This window comes from Phaseolus vulgaris, chromosome 1 (genome assembly GCF_051622355.1).
Source record: "Phaseolus vulgaris cultivar YP4 chromosome 1, ASM5162235v1, whole genome shotgun sequence".
Lineage (NCBI taxonomy): Eukaryota > Viridiplantae > Streptophyta > Magnoliopsida > Fabales > Fabaceae > Phaseolus > Phaseolus vulgaris.
In genome coordinates, this window is record NC_143498.1 from 48,121,491 (window position 1) to 48,142,435 (window position 20,945).

The window sequence follows — 20,945 nt, forward strand, 5'->3', positions numbered from 1 at the left end:
TTGACAAACAGAATAAAATTTTGGGTTTGAGAAATTTTGTAGAGTGTCAACCATAAATGTATTTATTAGTATAAAAGAGTTTCTTTTACTTCGGTTATTTAGGATTAATTAGGTTAGACAAGAGTCTAATGTAAATTTACATCAGATATTAAATTTGATGTTAATTTAAGTCAAATTAAGCACTGAGCAAGGTGAATGGATATGAAAGAAGGAAAAAAAATTGCTCGCAGTCAAACTCATACTATTGTTTTTTTCACCCCTACACGAAGCTTTCTCTAGTAGGTTTTTTTAGTGATGCTGGTTGGGGTTGTGATTTAGAAGATAGGAAATCAATCATGGGATATTGCACCTGCCTTGGTTCCATTCTTGTTTCTTAGTCATCACATAAATACAAGGTTGTCTCAAGGAGTAGAATGAAATATAGGAGTATTGTTCGAGTTCTAACTCAAATCAAATGAATTGTTTCTCTTCTACGTGAACTTCCAATATTCGCGTCAACACCCTGATAATCTTGGTGTCATCTTCCTTAGTCAATCCTGTCATACAAACTAAGTTCAAACATTTTGAGCTTGATTTCCATTTTGTGCGTAACAACGAAGCTTCTGGAGTTGATTTATTTGTCCACTCGTTTTCAAGTTGCTGAAACTAGACATCTTCCTTAGTCAATCCTGTCATACAAACTAAGTTCAAACATTTTGAGCTTGATTTCCATTTTGTGCGTAACAACGAAGCTTCTGGAGTTGATTTATTTGCCCACTCATTTTCAAGTTGCTGAAACTAGACAAAACATTTATCCAACTCTTCCTTTCACACATTCAAGCATAAACATGGTTGTATTTAAGGAGAAATGTTACGCATGATTTCTAATATAGGGTTCTCTTATAAGCCTTTGCATGTTTTTTTTTTAATCAGCATAAGCCTTTGCATGTATTTTGTTCTAAATAAGAATATTGGGAATCTCAAACCTAAAGCATGAAGTTGAGGTTGGTTACAATCTGAGGGGACTCCACCTACAAAAGATACTCCGACGCTCAAGTCAGTAAGAGCATAAATATAATGAGTACAATAAAATATGAGTTGAGGGTACTCTCGGTGTTGTTATGTATATTGTGAATTTTTTTTCTTTCCCTTATATAGGGTAGTGTTCTCCTCTTTCTCCTTGTAACTGGTCTTATTATTGACTTAATTTAGTAATAAATGTTGTCTCCTCCTATTTAAGATTGATTATCCAACATTCATCGATTTCCGCTGATATGACATTAATGTCCTTAAATATGAATATCGGTAGACAATCTGTTTATACGCAATATCGGACTCGACCTATGATGCTACATCCCCCTAACGTCAGACATAAGTTAATGACACTAAAAGCCAAGTTTATCCTGACAATTTCCAATCAATCTACACATCTCTTAACATCAAATTTCTTAACATAGGATTTGACCCATAACGCTACATATTTATATATATTGTGCGCTCTTTCCATGTCTAATATAATATACTTGATTCTCAAAACTCAATCTCTTTTCATTTTCCTATCATCTTTTATATTCTCTTTATATTTCTAAGTCTTTTTTTACATTTCTCATATTTGCCTTTCTACTTTTTCTGCATTAAATTTTACGTTATGATTTTAATTTCTACATTGATTGAAATTGTTTCAACCGTCGACGTTGGTTGGTAACGGACTTGTCTTGCAAAGAGATAAACATGAAGAAGTAGGAAGACAAATTGAGCACATTTACCAAGAAAAAGGAAAGGGGGTAGTGTATGTTTCGTCTTCGGAAGTGGACCATGCCCGTTTTCACATCGATCAAAAAAGTGTATGTGCCCTTAAACCAAGAAAATTGAAAAAAAAAAGTCATATACTTTTTTATATATCATAAATTTGCTAATGAATAAAGTTTATTATTTATTTTGAAAAAATTAACTGATAGAATACCTTGTAAACTAAATTGATTCGATCAAATGTAACTTTCCTAAGAATATAATTAACATACTATTCGCCAAAGCTTCCCATTTGAAAATAATAGCTATACAGAGTTAATGACATTAGCCTTAAGATGTTGTTGATGTCATAGTCTATAAAATTTCATTGTACATTCCATTCTTTCTCAAACGAACACCATTAAAAGTTCTTGTGCTAGCACAATCCAGTGTATCTCTTGTGCCACCTTTTGTATCAATCCTGCACACATAGTTGAGACCCACAAGAAGATCAACTATAGCAGCCTCAGTTTTTGCTTGGTTTGCAAAGTAAAGAGTTTGAACAAGTAAAACATTTGCGTTAAAAGTTGAGCACTCCTTCTCAAAATTTCTCACAGAATGCCAGCTTATCATGTTATGTGCCAGTGGAGCCAACCATTCCAATATCTGTGCAAGTACCAGACTCCATTCAGCAGCAAGGTTTGCATCATGATGATTGGAGGAAGATTTACCTTTTGCATGGCTCTTAAGCTTAGCCCTTAGAGCAGTTCTTACAGTAGTTGGAAGCATGCTGTACAGATCATCTCTTGTGGCAAGATCAACCAGCTGAGGTGATGTTACCATCCTCTCAATCAATACAATCATGTTTGCATAATGTAGGGCAAGAGCTGCATCACCAAGGGATTTGGAAGCAGCCTTTAACTGGTTATTGATGGATAATTTAGAGTATATTCTAACTCTGTTGGAGTGAGATAACTCATTCACTATTTTCATTTTATCAATAGATTTCAAATGACAATCAGTCAACCTCATGGAGCCACCATTTGTCTGCATACAGTTTTGTATGACAGGAGAACTGTTTGCAGCAGACATACAACCTTTGAAGCCCACAATATGTCCTAACTGTTTGCTTTCTGAATATGTGTTTTTTCTGAATAAAACAGGTTCATGAAGAGCTTGCTGCTGTTTCTTCTTTCTTTTGCCCTTGCCTACTAAAAAGATCGAGTTTGATACTGGCCTCCCTCCAACAGGACCTGAATTGAATCCTTTGAGAGTATTCTCTGAAGGATAAACAGATGAATGCATAACAGAAAATGAATGACTTCGCAGAAGATTGTTAGCGTTCATATGCGGAGAATAATTATGTGGTTGTACAGTTTGTGTGTGAGTATTTGCAAAGACAAGTACGATCCTCTCCAGGATAGTAAATAGTGATCTCGCCAACAACCGGACAACATAATCACAACTTCTATTCCATGGAGACATGTCTCTGAGATTTCTCACTTCCTGCCGCTGCAACATGACCTTCTTCTGAAACTCAAGCAATTTCACCCGATGCAAGTCCGGATTTGCCTGCATTCTTCGGAAAGTCTGTTCAACCTCTGCTAGCACCTCAACCTCTTCGCAAAACTGGGTCATAGCAGCAATAAATTTTTCCATTTTCTTCACTTTCCTCTCCATCTTTTTCCACCTATACTCCCACCCAGACCATTGAAAATAATTTTGAGCTGGGTTATGAACAAAATGTTCAAAACGATGATAAACTGGATCAACGCATTTCTTACCCAACCTAGCCACAGAGCGTGCAAGAGATTGAAAGTTATCAAGTATTTCATTCAACGCAAGTTCCATCAAGTAATCATCATTGTCAGACACCAGCATTTTGACTCCAACTGAATTCACCATCCCTTCCCTTAGACTCAATACCTCCCCATCACTCAAAGACAGCCATAAATTAACCACCTTCAACATCAACCCTGTAACTTCTGATGCCAAAATTCCCACCACTGCCTTGTTATCCGATGATGCACTCTTGCGAGAGACTGGCCAAAAAGAACTGAACCATGACCCGTTCACCGTTTCACCCCCCATCGAAACTCAATTCCCCAATCCAATGAATTCACCTGATCAACAATCCTAATGCACACTCAATCAGTATCCTGTACACCATCAAATCCACTAATTCAAATTAGAAAGCTAAAATTCACTGGGTCATGAACAAACCAGATATACCAAAGTCCAAGGCATGGATTAAGACAGTTATAATTGCCTAACTAAGAAGAACAAAAACAAAAAGTAAAAAAAAAAAAACCTAACCCCCAATTGTCGTCTTGGTCATGAATAAGCCAAAACCATGAGGTCGGTCAATATAGACTCATTAAAACTCACTTGAGGGAATACATGAGCTTTCAAGGGCCCAAAACCCACTATTCAAAATTCAAAATATTTGTCTCTTTTGCTGTCATTAACAGCCACCTAGTAAGACGTGAAAGAAAACACCATAGGGAGAGAAAAAATAACATCAACATACCGTGGAGTGACATTGAGTTGAAGGAGAAGAAATTGAAAAGTGTAGAAAGAGGAGAGATGAACAGAGGCATCCAAAACTTGACAAAGGTGAATGGTAACGGAAAAGCGAGTAATGTTGGAACAGTATAAAGAGGAGAAAGAAAAAGAGAAAGAGAAAGAGAATTCGGTCAAAACGAGGTGTGTGGGGTTTGGGTAGAACGTGGAAATTACGTTGACAGTTGAGGGAGTTGATTGGGTTTGGTAATTGCTCCTTCGTTTGAGTGTGTCTCACGCTGGATGCAGATAAGCCACTCACTGTTGCTGTTTTCTTTTGCCCTTTTATCTTACTTTGTCAACCTTCAGGTTTATAATTAGTTTAGTAACAAATGTATTAGGTTTCAACAAATTCATGTTCAAAAAAGTAATTTATGTTTAGTAATGTGCGTTGACATAAAAGACATATATCTTAAATTTTTGATACAGTAAGCGTCGAACTAAATGATAACTGGAGTAAATTAAGAATTATATGTAGCTTCAAGAAAAGGTATTGCCAAAAACATCCTCCAAAACTTTCTCGTTCAAGCTTCAATTTAAGGTAACAGTTAAGTTCATTCATTCTTTAAATATATTTTAACTGTTGGAGGGAGAAATCTTTATCTACATGTTCAGGCTAAATGTAGCTTTTGAGGGTTTAAGAGTGAATCAAGATAGTGTTAGTATGTTATTAGTGTTTAATATAAAAGTATTACAGTTCCTTTTCCATTTTAACACTATTATTCACAAAATAAAAGTTCTTTTTTTGTGTGTGTTTCTTTTGTTCATCTAACTTAGAATAATAACTTGTAAATTTGGTCAAAAACATTGTTCAAAGTTTTACAAAACAGTTGCCATAAAAGTTACTCTTTTAATAAAATTAATAGCATTTTTAACGTAAAATTTTAAAATAAAATCATCCATTTTTTTTATTTTTTTATGCTACATAAATCATAAGATTTAATTTATTTTTTAATATTTAATTTTATTTTGAGATCTAAATTTTATAACCACGTAATTTGATTTTAGGATGTGAAAGTATAAAAAAATATTTTTAGAATTTCTTTTATAAGAAATCATATTTTAACTTCAGTACAAGTTTCATAAAAATCATATTTTGTGTTTAGGATGGAAGATGAAATTCTTACATCAAAGAGGCTTTAAGAAATCTCGATATGGGTGTCTAAGATTAAATATAACTTTTATCATAAAATAATTTTAATTAAATTGTTCATAATAAATTTAAATAATAGCATATGTAATTAAAATACTTATTTATTATAAGTTTTATGTATTTATTTATTTTAGACAATTCATAATTATTTATAACAATATAGAATAGGATTTTTTTTCATATGTACACGTTTTATAATTATCTGTTATTATAACTATATTTTAAAATTACTGTATTTTGAACTCTTTAATTATCCCTATAATGCAACAATAAAAAAAGTGAGCATAAATTAAATGCAAACTATTAGTTTTTTTTCTACTGGTTCACGACCTAATGCTTTTTTTTCTCTTTCACACAGATGTGTAATTTATATTACTTCTCAGCATTATTTTTATTCAAATTACAGATTACACATATCAAATAAAGAAATAATAATAATAATATATTATTTAAATAAATATAAAAATGAAAATTTATTACATTAAAATAAATAATTAAAATACGGAAAAACTACCTCTTAATAATAATAATAGTTCTTTAACTTCTCCGTCGTCTCACCCTGTCAGTCACAGTTGGAGTTGGAGAATTTACAGGAGTATATATGTTGCTGTAACTTACAATTGTAATGCCTTTGTTTTTTTTCTTTTGCAACTTTCCAAGGAATTCGATTCAAATAATCTTTGGTCAACATGTTGTAAAAGGGTACAATGCTTTGGAACTACTCTCCCCTATTACTTACTCCGAATATTAACTAACAATATTTGTATGAACCAGGTACAGTGAAACAACTATGTTTATTGAGAAATACTAGGAAACAAGAGCACCATCACCTTTTCACAATAACATTTGGAACACATACTGCCAAAAATTACAAGAAATTGATACTTTCGAAGATAGTTCCAGTTCTACAGCCAAACCAAACAAGTTTATTGGTTAAGGAAATTGTATTGGGGAAATCAGTTCAAATATTAATCAAGTAAGTGATAAGGAATGTGTACTTTTTCTCTTAAAAAAATCCTTATTGTTAAGATCAAAAAGTGGACAAATTAAAAATTTATTTAAAAATTGTACTCAGACATGAAATTTTTTAGCTTTTATCTTGAACCAGCCATAAATAATCTTTAAAAATTAAATTTCTTCTTATTTTTAGTGATGTTGCTTTTATGAAAGAATTTTGGTAGTAAAGAATATAATTAAGATAAAATAATATCATTTGGACCAATGTTTTAGATATTGTACAAGTTTTAGAATAGAATAACGAGCTTTTGATCGCCTTAATTTTATAACATGATATTATCTTTTCATCTCGATCTTTATTGGATGAGGTGAATAAATTAAGTTTTAAGTTTAGGATTTAGGTCACATAAATTTCTTTTGTGTATCCATAAGGTCATTGATCTCTCTAAATTATGAATAGATTTTAAAAAACACAAAAGTAAAAAGTCATGAATTTTACTGTATAAAAAAATCATATAATTAGAAACACCCTTTTTAAAAAAGTGATTATCATCCTATTTTATAATGAATTAAAAAGAGTTTTATCAAATTTATTATAAGAAAATATTTTAAAATATTTGAGACTTTGTTGTAGATGTAAATAAACAAAGAGTATTGAACCACCTAATAGTTTCAATTAATGTTTTTCATTTCCTTTGTGATATTGTTTTGTTTGTACATAATACTACTTTGATGTTTTTAAGCAACATACCATTTTCCTTTTGATTGTAATATAAATAAAAGAATTAGTTTTAACTACATTAATAGTGTTTAGCTTTCAACTTGAAGACGCTAGTTAAATTAAAATCTGAAGCTTCAAAATTCTTGGAAGAAATTATAATTAATAAGTAACTTAGTATACAATTTTAATCACAAGTCAATGTTGAGATTTGTCTTCAATAGCGCTTAGCAATGAAATTGGCGCTTAAGCACTTAAATCACTAATTCAAAATTTAAAAGTGCTTTAGCGTGAAATGGAATTTATTTTGCCACTTTAGCTGTTGGCAAAACATGGAAAAGAAAAAGTTGAATATAAATGAGTCGTGGCAGTTAAAATGTGCAGAGACAACAATATTGACACGTGTTAACCCGGAGGTGAAGCACGTGGCAGAGAATTCTAGCACAACCGCGAGTGCTCCATAGCTCGAACATATCCTCCTCAACTTCCAGCACTTTCCAGTGACCAAATGTTCCCAACACCGAAGCTCTTATTTAAAAAGAACTTCAGATATTGCATCATAGCATGGAACAACATCACTGAAGAAGCAGAAGAGAGTGAAAAAAAAAATCAAAATCAAGAATGAAGCCAATTGACGATAAACAAGAGAAGGTGACGATCAGAGCGGTGAGCCGCGACGAGGAAGGAAGAAAGAGGGTGGAGAAGATAGAGGTCGGCACTCACAACGTCGAAACCCTAAAGTACGTCGAGAAGAAGCTCATCAACAAGGGTATCCAGCGCCAGGACCGCCACCCCGCCGGTGGCATCGGCATCGGACGACAGCCTCCAAAGTCCGGCCACGGCGGCAAGTTCACTTGGGAGGGCCCCGCTGACATGGCGGAGAACGAGCTCATGGCGGCGCCCGCGGCCATTGACGAGGGGGACCCCAACTATGAGGATGGCGAAGAGAAGGGAGAGGAAGTGGAGGAGTTAGTTGTTGGGGAGGTTGAAGTGGGCAAGGTTGGTGAGGAACACGTTGGGGTTGCAAGGATTGACATTGATCCTCGTCTGAATACGAACTAATTAACCATGATGTTATTTGGTTTGCTAATGTACATTGGTTTTGATGTTTTCCTTTTACTTACTTAATCTAGATTTCTAATAAATCCCATATTAGTTTCTTTTTTAGCTCCATTCTCGTATTAAGAGATAAATTATCTTTCTTGGATTTTATTAAACGTTTTATACACAGAATTGTCTTGGTGTAAATGTTTAATAACCCTTTTAGTCCTATTAAAGTTCAAGAGTCTAACTATATCCCAATTCTTTATGATTCATGATTTTTCTATTATTAAACACAGATTTATTTTTCAATTTTGCCATTTATTTTATCATTTATTCTATGCACATTGAACTACATCATATTGAATAATAAAAAATTAGAATCACTATATTGAATTACGTTTGTAAAATGTAATATAAATATTTTTTTCTAAAATATTGGAATTACGTTAAACTAGGGATTACCTTAAATTAAATATATACTAATATTCGAAAACATTTTTATAAGAGAGCATATAAGATAAGATTTTATTTTCAAACAACTATTTTAAAATTAAAATTTGGGGTTATTTCTAAGAGCTATTAATATAAAGAATATTTAAGCATGAAAACTAAACTTTTTTTCATTTTTATTATTCTTAGAGCTTGCTTGAATCTAAAAGAAAAAAAAAATCAAACTTGTTAGTTTTGGTAGTTTATTCATGCACCTTTACATTTTTTTTTCCTGCAACCCCACATTGTCCCTATAGGTTGGACACAGTAGATAAAATTGTCCCTATAGGTTGGACACAGTAGATAAAATTGTCCCTATAGGTTGGACACAGTCAAAATTTACATGGACAATGATATGAATGACAATATTAATTCAAAATAAAATAAAAAAATCAACATCCATAATTAAAAAAAATTATTCGGATCCATCAATTTATAATAAAATTTATGTAAACTTTGCTGTTGGAACATCCCTTATTTGAAAAATAGAAAAAAAATTAATGAATCCGTAACAATGAATCCGTAACATATTAAAAATTGATGAATCCGTAACACACTCTAAAAAAAAAAAAAAAAAAAAAAATTGATAAATCTGTAACACACTGTCAGTTTCGAGATTTAAAAAAAGAAAAATGTAAAGGTGAGATTTAAAAAAAGAAAAATGTAAAGGTGCAGGAGGAAACTGCCGTTAGTTTTGGTGGAACTATGAGAATACGGGCCTTCTCTAAGCCCATATCATGTTTATCGTTTATAAGTAAAGGGCCTTCTCTAAGCCCATATCATGTTTATCGTTTATAAGTAAAGGGCCTTCTATCACTATGCGCAATTCATTAATTAGATTGGTTTGAGTTTCAGAGGTTGAATAACTCTTCATTAGCCCCTCATTTTAAATTAAACTCTCTTTTTTCATTTAAGCACCAATATTGTTATATCGTGTTTGGACCTTTATTTGCTATGAAAAAAAAAATTGTTCATTAAAAACATGTACTTTTTGGTTTTAATCATAATTTTTTTAAATAACATTGTTTTTCTAATTTCTTGGTTACACTCGAAGTTCATGTTTCACCTGACTAAAATTACGTTTCTAAGCAATGATCTGAAAAAAAGTTCATCGCTGATTATAAGAACACTTGAAGAGAAGCATTGCTTAAACTTTGTCTTTTTTATAAGGAGTCCAACCTCAGTTACCATAGCTCTTCATATGCATCTATATCATAAACTTAATCATGTAAGTAACGTCATGGACTGTGTATAAACTTATGCTTAATAGTGTTTCTGATATTACAACACAAAATACAACATTTAATAAGTTTATTAATTTTTTTTAAAATATCTCGAGAGTTATACTTATCACTATGCTTACCAGTAAATGTTATAAATATTTTTATATGCGTAGAGCATAGAAATTAAATTCAAGCAATGTTTATATTTGCTTAAATATAATTATTTAAATCTCATTTTATTCTTCTAAACTTTCGAGTTAAGAAAAATTATTTGCCTCAATTTTAATTATGTTTTAGCATTTCTCAATAGATATTATCATTAATTTAAAAAAAAATGGGTTGACATGTAAGTATATATGAATTGTTTTCTGGTACTAATTATCCGTATAATGTATACTTTTTTTGTTTCATGACCTTATGTAGGATAAGAAGCTCTTTTGGAAAAATACAGAACCCCTTCTTTAGTTCTCTGTTGCGACTATTCTTGGAGCACAAATTTGACTTTTGTATAGGATGCGCATAATGAAGGATTTTTGTAATTGATTTTGAGGGACTAGTAAACTATTCTCCTGGTTCATAGTTTTGTGTTGGATGGTACCGTTTAGGCAACTAGAGGGGAAGTCTATTTGTAGGTTTTTTATTGGGCAAATTCTTTCTTCACCTCCGCACCTTCTCCCTCTTGTAAAGTAGGTTTTAACTTTTTTAAAAGTTTTAAATAATTTTAAAGGAAGTATAACTTAATATTTTAAAATAACCATCTATGCACTTTATACATTCTTTCTATAGTAATACTTTCATTTTTTAATCGCTGAAAGAACAATTTCATTATTTAAGTGTGCGTGAGATGTTTAATAAAAATATTTCTTCTATTAAATTTTTCCCATTGCAAAGATGATTTATTGTGTTTTGTATTTTTTTTTTTTTGCACCTTTTTTTTTTTTTTAAAGTTTTGTGGCTTCCAAAAAAATGAAATAAAAGGAAACAAAAACATAACCATAGCTATCACTAGTAAAAACACCACAAAACTTACCTCAACCACTAATATTCACCACAAGCAACTACCATCACTTGAAAATGAAGAAAAAAATACCTTGTTTCCAACATAATCATAAAAATATTATTGAATTAAACAAAAAATATTTTTTCTTTTTATTATCTCCCCTTAGTGTCACATTTTTTGTTTTTCTTTTTTTGATATGGATTGGCACAACTATCTTTACCACACTTCAATTTATTTTTTATTATTAATAATAAAAAAATTAGTTAGTTTATGTCAAATAATATTTTATTAATATTTGTAATTGAAAAATCAATAAATTCATTTTTAACAAATTGATAAGTGTGGCCAAATTTAAATTCTCAAAGTACAATTTTCAAGTTTTGGTAAAAGAACTTGATCGAGAGAGGAGTCTCCCTTAAAAAAAGTTAATTAAATTTTAGGATTTTTTTTTTAATTTCACACTTCATTTTAGATTTGGATAAATTGTATTAATCTTTTTGTTGTGTTCTAGTCTGTTCTAGTCTGATCTGTTTGTTCAGGTTGGTTCAGTCTAGTCAGGTTTGGTTTGGTCTGATATGGATTGATTTGGTCTTGTTTAGTTAAGTCTAGTCTATCTCGGTTCAGTTTGGTCCAATTCGGTCTAGTCTATTTTGGTTTAGTTCGTTTCAGTTCGGTTCAGTTCGGTTTGATCAGGTTTGGTTCGATTTGGTCCAATTCGGTTTGGTTTGGTTCAAAAATAAAGTGTAAAAGACGAATAAGGGTGACAAAGTGGGTCTGTCTTAGGTTCAATCCAATTCGGTTTGCTCCATTCCGATATGGGTTGGTCTAGTTTGGTTCGGTTAGGTATGGTATGGTTCACTTTAGTTCCGTCTGGTCCGATATGGTTTGGTTTGATATGGTCTAGTCCGATTTTGTTTGGTCTAGTACAGTTGGGGTTGGTTTGGTTTGGTCCAGTTCGATCCAATCTGGTTTGGTCTGGTCTGGTTTAGTTCAATCTGGTTCAATTCGGTTTGGGTCGGCCCAGTTCCTTTTCGTTTGGTTCGGTCCGATTCGGCTTGGTCTGGTTCGGTTTGTTCCATTTTTGGTCCAATCCAATCTGATTTGATTCAATTGGGTGGGTTTGGTCTGATTCGGTTCGGTCTTGTCTGGTTCGGTTCAGTGTGGTTTAGATTGGTCCGGTGCGGTTTTGTTTGATCTAGTCCGGTTCGGTCAAATTCGGCCGAGTCCAGTCTGGTTCGATTCACTCTGGTCTGGTTCGGTTCGCTCAGGTCTGGTTTAGTTTCATTTGGTCTGGTCTAGTTCGATCCGATTTGGTTTGGTCTGCTCTGGTCCTGTCTGATCTATTTTGGTTTGGTCTTGTCCGATTCGGTCTAGTCTATTTCAGTCTGGTCTTATCCGGTCTGATCCTACCTATTATGGTCCTGTTCGATCTAGTTTGGTCCAGTTTAATCCGGTCTGATCTGGTTCAGTTCGGTCTATTATGGTTCAATCTGGTTTGGTTCGGTTCGGTTCAATCCGGTTTGGTCTGGTTCGATCCGGTATGGTTTGGTTCCTTTTAGTTTTGTTTGGCCAAATTATTTTAGTTGCATCCGGTCTGGATACCGGTTTGGTCTGGTTTGGTTTGGCCGGTCGTGTTTGGTCTGTTTTGTTCTGATCTTGTTTGCTGTATGGTTTGGTCTAGTTCGATTTAGACTGGTTTGAACCGCTCAATCCAATTTATTTCGGTTGGATCCGGTCCGATCTGATCAGTTTGGTTTAATCTGATTTGGTCAAGTTTAGTCTCATCTAGTCACAAAATGATATTAAAAAAATGATTACTTGAGTTTAAAGAAAAAAAAAACTCAAAATACGTATTCTTGTAATACTCTAATGTCATCACTCAAACTCATCTATAGATTGATAAAAAAAAATACACAATTTTCCAGTAGAAACGAGTATATTGAATGTATATATAAAAAAGAGTTATTGAATTCATGTATATTTTTAATTTTTTATAATATATAAAGCATAGCCTTTGTAGTTTTTTTAAGTTTTCTTCAATTAGGTTTAGGTTTGTAGAGTTTGAGAGCAACGAAATGAAATTGAATAGCATAAGCATCAATGTTGAAGGCGGTTAAATAGATCGAGGATCTGTTGAAGTTTTAAGGATTTAAATAATGAGTTGGAGGTGAGCTTTCTATTACATTAATCAAGTTGTTGTTGGGAACATGAACTGAACTAAAAGCTTCGGATTGAAGAAGTTTGAAGTTTGAACGGTCGAAGAGTTGAAGTATGAAAAAGGACGTGTTGAGGGTTACGGTCTTTGCTTCGAGATGTTACGGAATTTTCAATGTGGTTCCACTGTCATCTTCTGCTTCCCACCAATGTTCACACCATTTCACACTCATTGGATTGCAGAACTTCCAAATGTTAATGATTGCAAGTGCAGCTATTTTTAACCACGGAAACCAATTCGCCGCTGTTTTTATTGGTTTGCTTCTGACACAATCACATTCCATTTCTCTTTGCTGCTAAATTGAAATTGAAATAAAGTGTTTAAGCAGATACATGTCTTCCAATTACTCAGCTTTCAAGAAAAGGAATCGTGGTCTTAACGAAGCTGGTAAAGTGTTACCTGCACATCAATTGCTTCCATGCATCATCATCATCTTCTTCTTATGCCTAAGGGGTTAAAGTGAGTGCGTGTGTCAAAAGGGTCGCATCTTCAGATTATAAGATACATTTTTCAGATGTCAAAATGAATACAGTTTTATTTAATTTCTCTACAAATAATGACTTTATTTTATTTTTTATATTATACTACAAATCGATTAAAAGTTATATTAAAAACTTATTAATTTTTAATTATAGAACCTTTTAGGACTGGATGACCATTTTTATATGTAGTGTATTTTATTTAAGCCACAAAAATGGATGAAATTGATTCAGCATATTTGTTTAATTGTTCCTTTGTGTCTTTAGGTACATGAGACTATCGAGTAAACTATATATTGCAATCATTAATATTATGTTGACAACTAAGCATAATCCGAGGTTGATTAGTGATATTGTTGTGACTATTTTAGCTAATCAATGGTACTGATCTACTGTTAACCTAATTTCGAATATTATTTACTGAATGTTTTTGTATTAATAAGAACTTGACTAGTAAATATTATATATATATATGAAAGAAATTAAAATATTTATAACTATTTATAAAAAGTTAAAGGTTGTATTCAAATTATTCAGTACGGGGTTTCTGTTTTGAAAATGTTCAATTTTTTTTTAATTTTCAAGATCTACCAACAAAATCGAATGGAAGGATAGTAACAAACATTTTTTAAAATAAAGTACAAAATGTACCATTTTAAAATAAAGTACAAAATGTAACATTTGAAAACGAATATAAATTAAATAATAATTTATATCTCTACATATAATATTTAGACAAATGCTTTAATTTATCCAAAAAATATTTTAAATGAAGATAATAAGATTTATTGTTTACAGATGCAGTTTTCTTTCATCAAGATTGTAATAGTTCAATTTTTACGAATTAAAACTTACAGAGTACATTTAAAATCTTTAGATATATAAATATGTATTGAATCTATAGGTATATTATTAATTAAACACACAGTCAATTGGAAGATTATACATATCATTCACATGAAATATACAATGATAGATTGAAAAATCAATACTAGATTAAAACTTAAAAGATATAACATGTTATAATATCTAATTTGTGAGCTCATCACTTTGATATACATCACATCTAGAAACTTTTAATAATAGAGTAGGTTTTACACATATGATTAAATATTAGTAACTTTTCACTTCAATTTAATTTAAAAACAAACATATGTCAACTCTTCATTATATAATATATTTATTTATCTATGTGCATCATTAGATTTTGGACATTTTATTTAATTTTTTAATTTAATATTTATATCACATTAAATATATAACTTAATAGTATATATTCTATCACTAGTTATGCATACATATTCATCAAAATAATATTATTATGTTATTACTCCCAACCCAACATCATCCATATAATATATTGAATCCATCTATTATACAATGATTCACAATGTATTTTTATCATAATAGTATCGCTTTAATTATTACTTACAAAAAAAAATATTCTAAAACAAATTATAGTTCAATACAATTAATATATCCAAATCCATGTACTAGTAAAAGAAAATTATTAAATAAAATAAAATAAAAAACTTCAAAAAGTTAAAAAGAAAATAATAATAATAATGAATTTTGTAAATAAACAAATAATAGTTTAAACTTGATTATATATATTTAAATGCAACTTTTTTATTTTAACCTTTATTCTTTTTAAAGTCATTGGTATTAAATAGGAAAATCTAATCTTGCATTCACTGATTTTTAGATAAGATGGGTTTTTTAAGTCAATGAACAATTAGAAGACCAATTTTCAACTAAGTTGATTGAACTTCTACTAATATAGAATGATTAAAATAGAAAAAAAAAACTTAATTACTTTGACTTAAACAAATTGAGTATTTAAAGGAATGGTAAAAGAAACCATCACAAAAGGAATAATAAGTGTGTCATCTAATAAAATAATAACTCAGTTAAATAAAATTATAATAAATAAATGTTATATTAAATTCACTACTATAAAATATATATTTTACAATGAGTGATTTAAAATATTTGAAGCTAAAAATAATGATATTTTGTAAATAGATACAAAATGATATATTAATTATAGATTTGACTGATATAAAAATACTTTTTTGTATCTATTAAAAGTTAGAGTCCAAGTTAAAAGCATTTATTACATCAATTAAACTTTTAATCAATGTAAACATCTCTTGCAAAATAATGGTCAAGGATTTTGATATTACTTGTTGGACAATTTGAAGGAAGGAAAAAACATGGAGATATTCACCAATACATCAAGAATCAACAACAAAATAAAACTTGACAAAAAAATTAAAATAATAAATTTATGACTTTTTTTTTTACAAATTAATTGTTTATCATTTTCATTTCTACCAAATGAAAAACTTTCAACTCAACCTTAAATCATTAACGTAAACGACAATAACGTATAACATACTCACTCTTTTTTAAAAAAGAACCAACATACCCACGATAAGGACACACAACCACCAAGATATATCAATTTATCATATTTTTGTTAAATGTTATAGAAATTAAAATTTTACCATAAAATAAAATTTAAATATACTATTTTAAATTGTAATTGCAGTGTTTTGTGTGTGAAGCATGGAACGATAAATGTGAATATTTTTTTCAAAAAAATAATATTTTGAAATCTATTAAAAATATTAAATTTAGCCTCACTAACAATTTAAATATGTGTATCTATATTTGAATATGTGTTTTTTTAAGAGATGTTAAAATTGATATGGTTCAATAGGTTAACTCGTATGATTTATGAATCAAGTGATGTTAGATTTAAAAACTATTTATTTAAGATTTAAATAAGATTTTTCTTTTAATTTGACTTGTTTAGTCTGTGCGTACATGGAGAAAGGTTGAGTTTGACACCTTTATTTTAAGGTATATCAAGATTGCTAAGTATATTATTAAATGATATTTCGTATAGCTAAAATATATTATTAAATGATATTTCATTTAGCTATATGAATAAGAGAAAGTTAAGAGATAGATAAAGTGTTGATGATTTCTAATTTAAAACTAATTAGTAGAAACATCTCAACTAATAGTATATATAATATCTATATATTTTAATTTATATTGTTAATTTCATAGTCACATTAACTTTTGCCTATTTTATACATCTTTGACACGTTATGTTATGTTATCAAAATTATTTGAAATGATATTTTATACTAAGATACATTATGTTGCTTTATAATGAATCTTGGTATTGAATATTAAACTTTAAATTGTTGAGCATGGTTTTACTAATTTTAATTTTATGTAATTTTTTAATTTTAAATTAAGACAAAGATAATTTTTTACTAATTCAAATTTTATTATTATTAATTCTAATTTTATTATCTTAAACTAAATTATTTTACCGTTATTATTATATGGTCAGATTACATGGATGTTATTATTCCTATCTTATAACTTTCTGTAATTGTAATTTGATTATATATATTATTGAAATAAATCAAAATAAATGAAATCAATTCAACAGCTTTGAAATCTGATGTAATTACCTCCTTACTACAACTTTTTGTCTCCTCTTATTTCCTTCAATTATCTTAGATTAGTAAAAAAATTATAATTCATTTTAAAATATATATCAGACTATATTTTTTTATTTTTTTTAATTTGACACGTAAGGTTAGATGAAAGTGGTTAGGCCACTTGTCCTAACAACTTAGGTATAGAAGTATGTTTATTATATATACGGGTGAGTCTATATAATTATTGATTTAAAATTAGAGGCTATAAATGATTTCCTTGCATATGGAATTTTTTTTTCTATGTATCTATAACATTATTCATTAAACATCAAAATCTATAAGTCATTTAATTCATGTAAGATTTTTTTTGAGTAATTTACATTATTCCTTGTCAGAAAAATATTCTATTAGTTTAAAGTAAAAAACTATAAACTCTTTTCTAATGTATTGAAATTCCCCAAATTATTAATTCTTAATAAAATAAACTACAAACTGCTTTTTATATATTAAAATTCCAATTAGGATATCTCGGCTGAAAGTCAAGGTCTATTTAAACTATTTTCTTCTTATATTTAAATTTTAAATACATTTATGTATGTATTATTATCTTTAATATATATTGATTTTTTCAAGATTGGTATTTATTAGTATACTTTTTAAAATTAGAGTTTATATATATTCTATGATTATTGTTATGATATGTTTTTTTATATTTAAAATATACTAAAAGAACCAATAACGTTTCGCATCTATGAAAGATGCGAATATTACGTTACGTTGTCTTACCCGTTATGTTCAAATTTACACTCTTCTCCCCTAACAAATTAAATTATTTTTTATCCCATTTAGTTTCAAAGAATCATTTGACTAAAAAAAACTATGTTAAAGACCGATTTTAAGTTAATCCTACTTCTCAATCTTCCATCATCAGGGAGTTTGTTTCTGTATATTCAAAACTTTCATATCATTAAAAGCCGAGGGGAAATGATAGTTTATAATGATTTTTTTCCTTAACCTCTCTCTAGACATTTTAAAAGAAAAATTATAAAAAAATTAAATTCAGATGCCAACCTCATAATTTTATACTAGTTGAACTCGCATAACAACTTTTAATAGATAAAATATATTACAAATTGTTATTTTTTTTCTATGATAATATAATAATTTAATATACAACTTTTTTACTGAAAAACTAATTGTTAATATTCGAGATAAAAAAATATAAGGACGTTAAGACGAGGTTGTATCTATTTATATGTTATATAATATGATCTGATAATTTTAATAAATTTTTATTGTGGTAAATTTAATATCATATTAAAAGTAAATTTTAAATTTAATTTAATTTTATAAAATTAGTTTGAAAGATGAATGTACATCAATTTATATGTTATAAAATATTCTTGTCATATTTTTAACAAATTAAAATTTATAACCCTTTTCATATTCTTTTAATATATAAAAATTTGGTTAGACATGAACATCGAGTCTACAAACTATGATTAAAAAATTTAGAATACTGTAGTGTCAAGTCAATGGATTAAACTATTTTGTTTGAGTAATGAAAAATAAGGTAATAGTTACATTAATTTAAACAAGAATATAAGTTAATTTAAAAGTATTAAATTAAATAGATTAGTTTATATTTTTTTTAATATATAAATTTTGATTTAATTTTAATATTTTTTAATAATATTTTTTTATATAATGATTGTTGTTGCTTTAAAGAATGTTTAAGTCTTATTTAGTCATTTTATACTTAAATCTGCCGCAGAATATTCCTGTTACATCTAATGACGATATCATGTTGGTATCCAAATAATTATATGAAAAATTTGTTATAGCACATGGAAATTTGTAAGAAATGGCTTGATTTTACTAAAATAAATAATAATTTGGCCACGTTAAATAATATTAAAAGCTTTACTGAGCTGACAAATAAATAAAAACAAACACTAACCTAAATGCAACAATAATATTTTAATACCTAGCATACATGCGCTCACAATTATTTTATTATATTAGAGGGGAAATAAATAATATAAAAATATGGATAATAAAGTGTTTTATTTAATTAAAAAATAAAAAGTAGTTTCTAGAAAAAATTATTTATTTTATTTCATTTTTAAAAAATTTAAAAATATATTATTTCATTTTTTTAACAGTTTTAAATGTATAACAGAAATATATAACAGAGGGATAACATTATTTTTAAAAATCAAAATTAAATATATTTTTTTCTCTCATCATTTTCTCTCATTATTTTCTCTCATCAAACGATCTTTTCGTTTTCATATTCAAATTCATATTCAAAATATGAGAAGTCATTCTTACGTTCCACGACCACGAACCCAGGAACTCAACCAGTAAATGTTGTCTTTCAATTATAAAATAGAAGATGAAATTGCAATGTATGAATTTACTTTTATTTTTTATTTATTGATAATAATATTATTCTTATTGTGCTAATACATAAAACATTGAAAGGGAAAGAACGTACCGCTGCAATTGTCAGGTTGAGTATTCCGACTCAACGTCGAGTGTGGAACGGATGACCGTAGTAACGAAGTCGGCGATTTTGATTGACTCACCGCAGACATAGGCAAGAAAGGATCAAGTATAACTAAAGTTGGATTTCAAGAAAAATTGAATAAATATATGAAATTATTTAAATTACACAATTTCTTAAAAATAAAATGTGTTAGTTGGTGTAATAAGTGATAAATTGACGGGAGAGGAGTTGAGTAATTACTCTAAATCAAACATCAAATAAAATGTATAATTCACTTAAAGAATAAGGAATATGAATAATAAAATATATTATTATCTCTACGCGTCAAGGATGAAAACGATTTTCCTTAATTTTTAATTAGACATGATTCCTCATAGTTGGAAAAAGAAGCTATCAGATTGGTTGAAGGAAACTACATATTCATTTGATCCAAAGCAGATAAACAAGTTTAAGTTTGAAGTTTTAACAAATAAGCACTATACATAGTCAATGAATCTTTCATCACAGTGCAGACACATTGTAGCTATCTCTCTCTATTTGGAGTATTCTCTGTCATCGATCATGGGTAGTAGTAACAACAATCATCACAGGACCAATAATCACCAAGGAAAAATATGTGAATCTGGAAAAGTTATGCTAATAAAGTAACCAAAAATTTGATCTTATGGCTTAGCTGTTTGCATGACCTTTCACTGTTTCTTCTGCTAGCTTGTAGCACACCACATATGTCCATGCCACATGCCCTCGTCTTGTCAATTTATCCAATTCGAATCACTTCTTTTTTATGCTTCTTTCTATCATCTTTTACTAACAAAATAAAGCAGCTCATAGTTTACAACAATGAAACACAGACACATGGAACAAATCATCATTACAAAATTAAGTACAATGCAGCATAAACAGGAAATTAAAATATTTGGCATGTGGTAAAGCATTTTGCTTTGTCAACTGAAAGATTAATATAAATATCCAACACTGATTCAAACATGGTAGCAATAAGTTTAATTAATATATAACCCTTTTAAGCTTTGAGCAAGCATGCATCCAGTTGCATTGTTTTAGTATAATGACAACAACTAGACTTGACTTTTTTTGTTCACAAATTTCCTCATTGATCCTCATTGCTCAAAACGTGGTTACATATTGTCTTCAATTATTGAAATTCGGCAGTTTTTCGGGGATTACTTTGGTTGTTGTTATGGTTGATATGATTCCAAACACCAACTGGAAAATGAGACCTAATGTATTTTGGATTTTTAGTATGGATAGTGTTTATGTTTGTTGATCTGGTGATTACTGGTAGATGTGAACTTTGTATGTATAAGGATTGATTCACTCCTGAAGTGGTTCGTATTTATATATTTTTGTTATTGCTAATAAAAGAAATGGTTGATAAAATTAAGAAAGTAGTTTTGTTTT

The 20,945-nt window shown here is 29.3% G+C and overlaps 2 protein-coding genes across 3 annotated transcripts; one reads left to right on the top strand and one right to left on the bottom strand.

The window, feature by feature from the left end:
• Positions 1–1,986: 1,986 nt before the first annotated feature.
• Positions 1,987–4,529, bottom strand: LOC137814528 (uncharacterized). Of its 2 annotated transcripts, none has more exons than XM_068617315.2 (2): positions 4,238–4,529; positions 1,987–3,866 (listed from the first exon to the last, which is right to left on the bottom strand). In XM_068617315.2, exon 2 carries the CDS (start codon positions 3,796–3,798, stop codon positions 2,083–2,085), a length of 1,716 nt encoding a protein of 571 aa, XP_068473416.2. In that variant the 5' UTR covers positions 3,799–3,866; positions 4,238–4,529; the 3' UTR covers positions 1,987–2,082. The 2 variants fall into 2 exon arrangements, with proteins under 2 accessions (XP_068473416.2, XP_068473417.2); XM_068617316.2 differs by having other exon boundaries at positions 1,987–3,830; positions 4,238–4,350.
• A 2,907-nt stretch (positions 4,530–7,436) lies between these two features.
• On the top strand, positions 7,437–8,264 carry LOC137816211 (plant/protein). Its single transcript, XM_068619289.2, has one exon. The coding sequence runs from the start codon at positions 7,719–7,721 to the stop codon at positions 8,157–8,159; it is 441 nt and encodes a 146-aa protein (XP_068475390.1). The 5' UTR covers positions 7,437–7,718; the 3' UTR covers positions 8,160–8,264.
• The last annotated feature ends 12,681 nt before the right edge of the window (positions 8,265–20,945 follow it).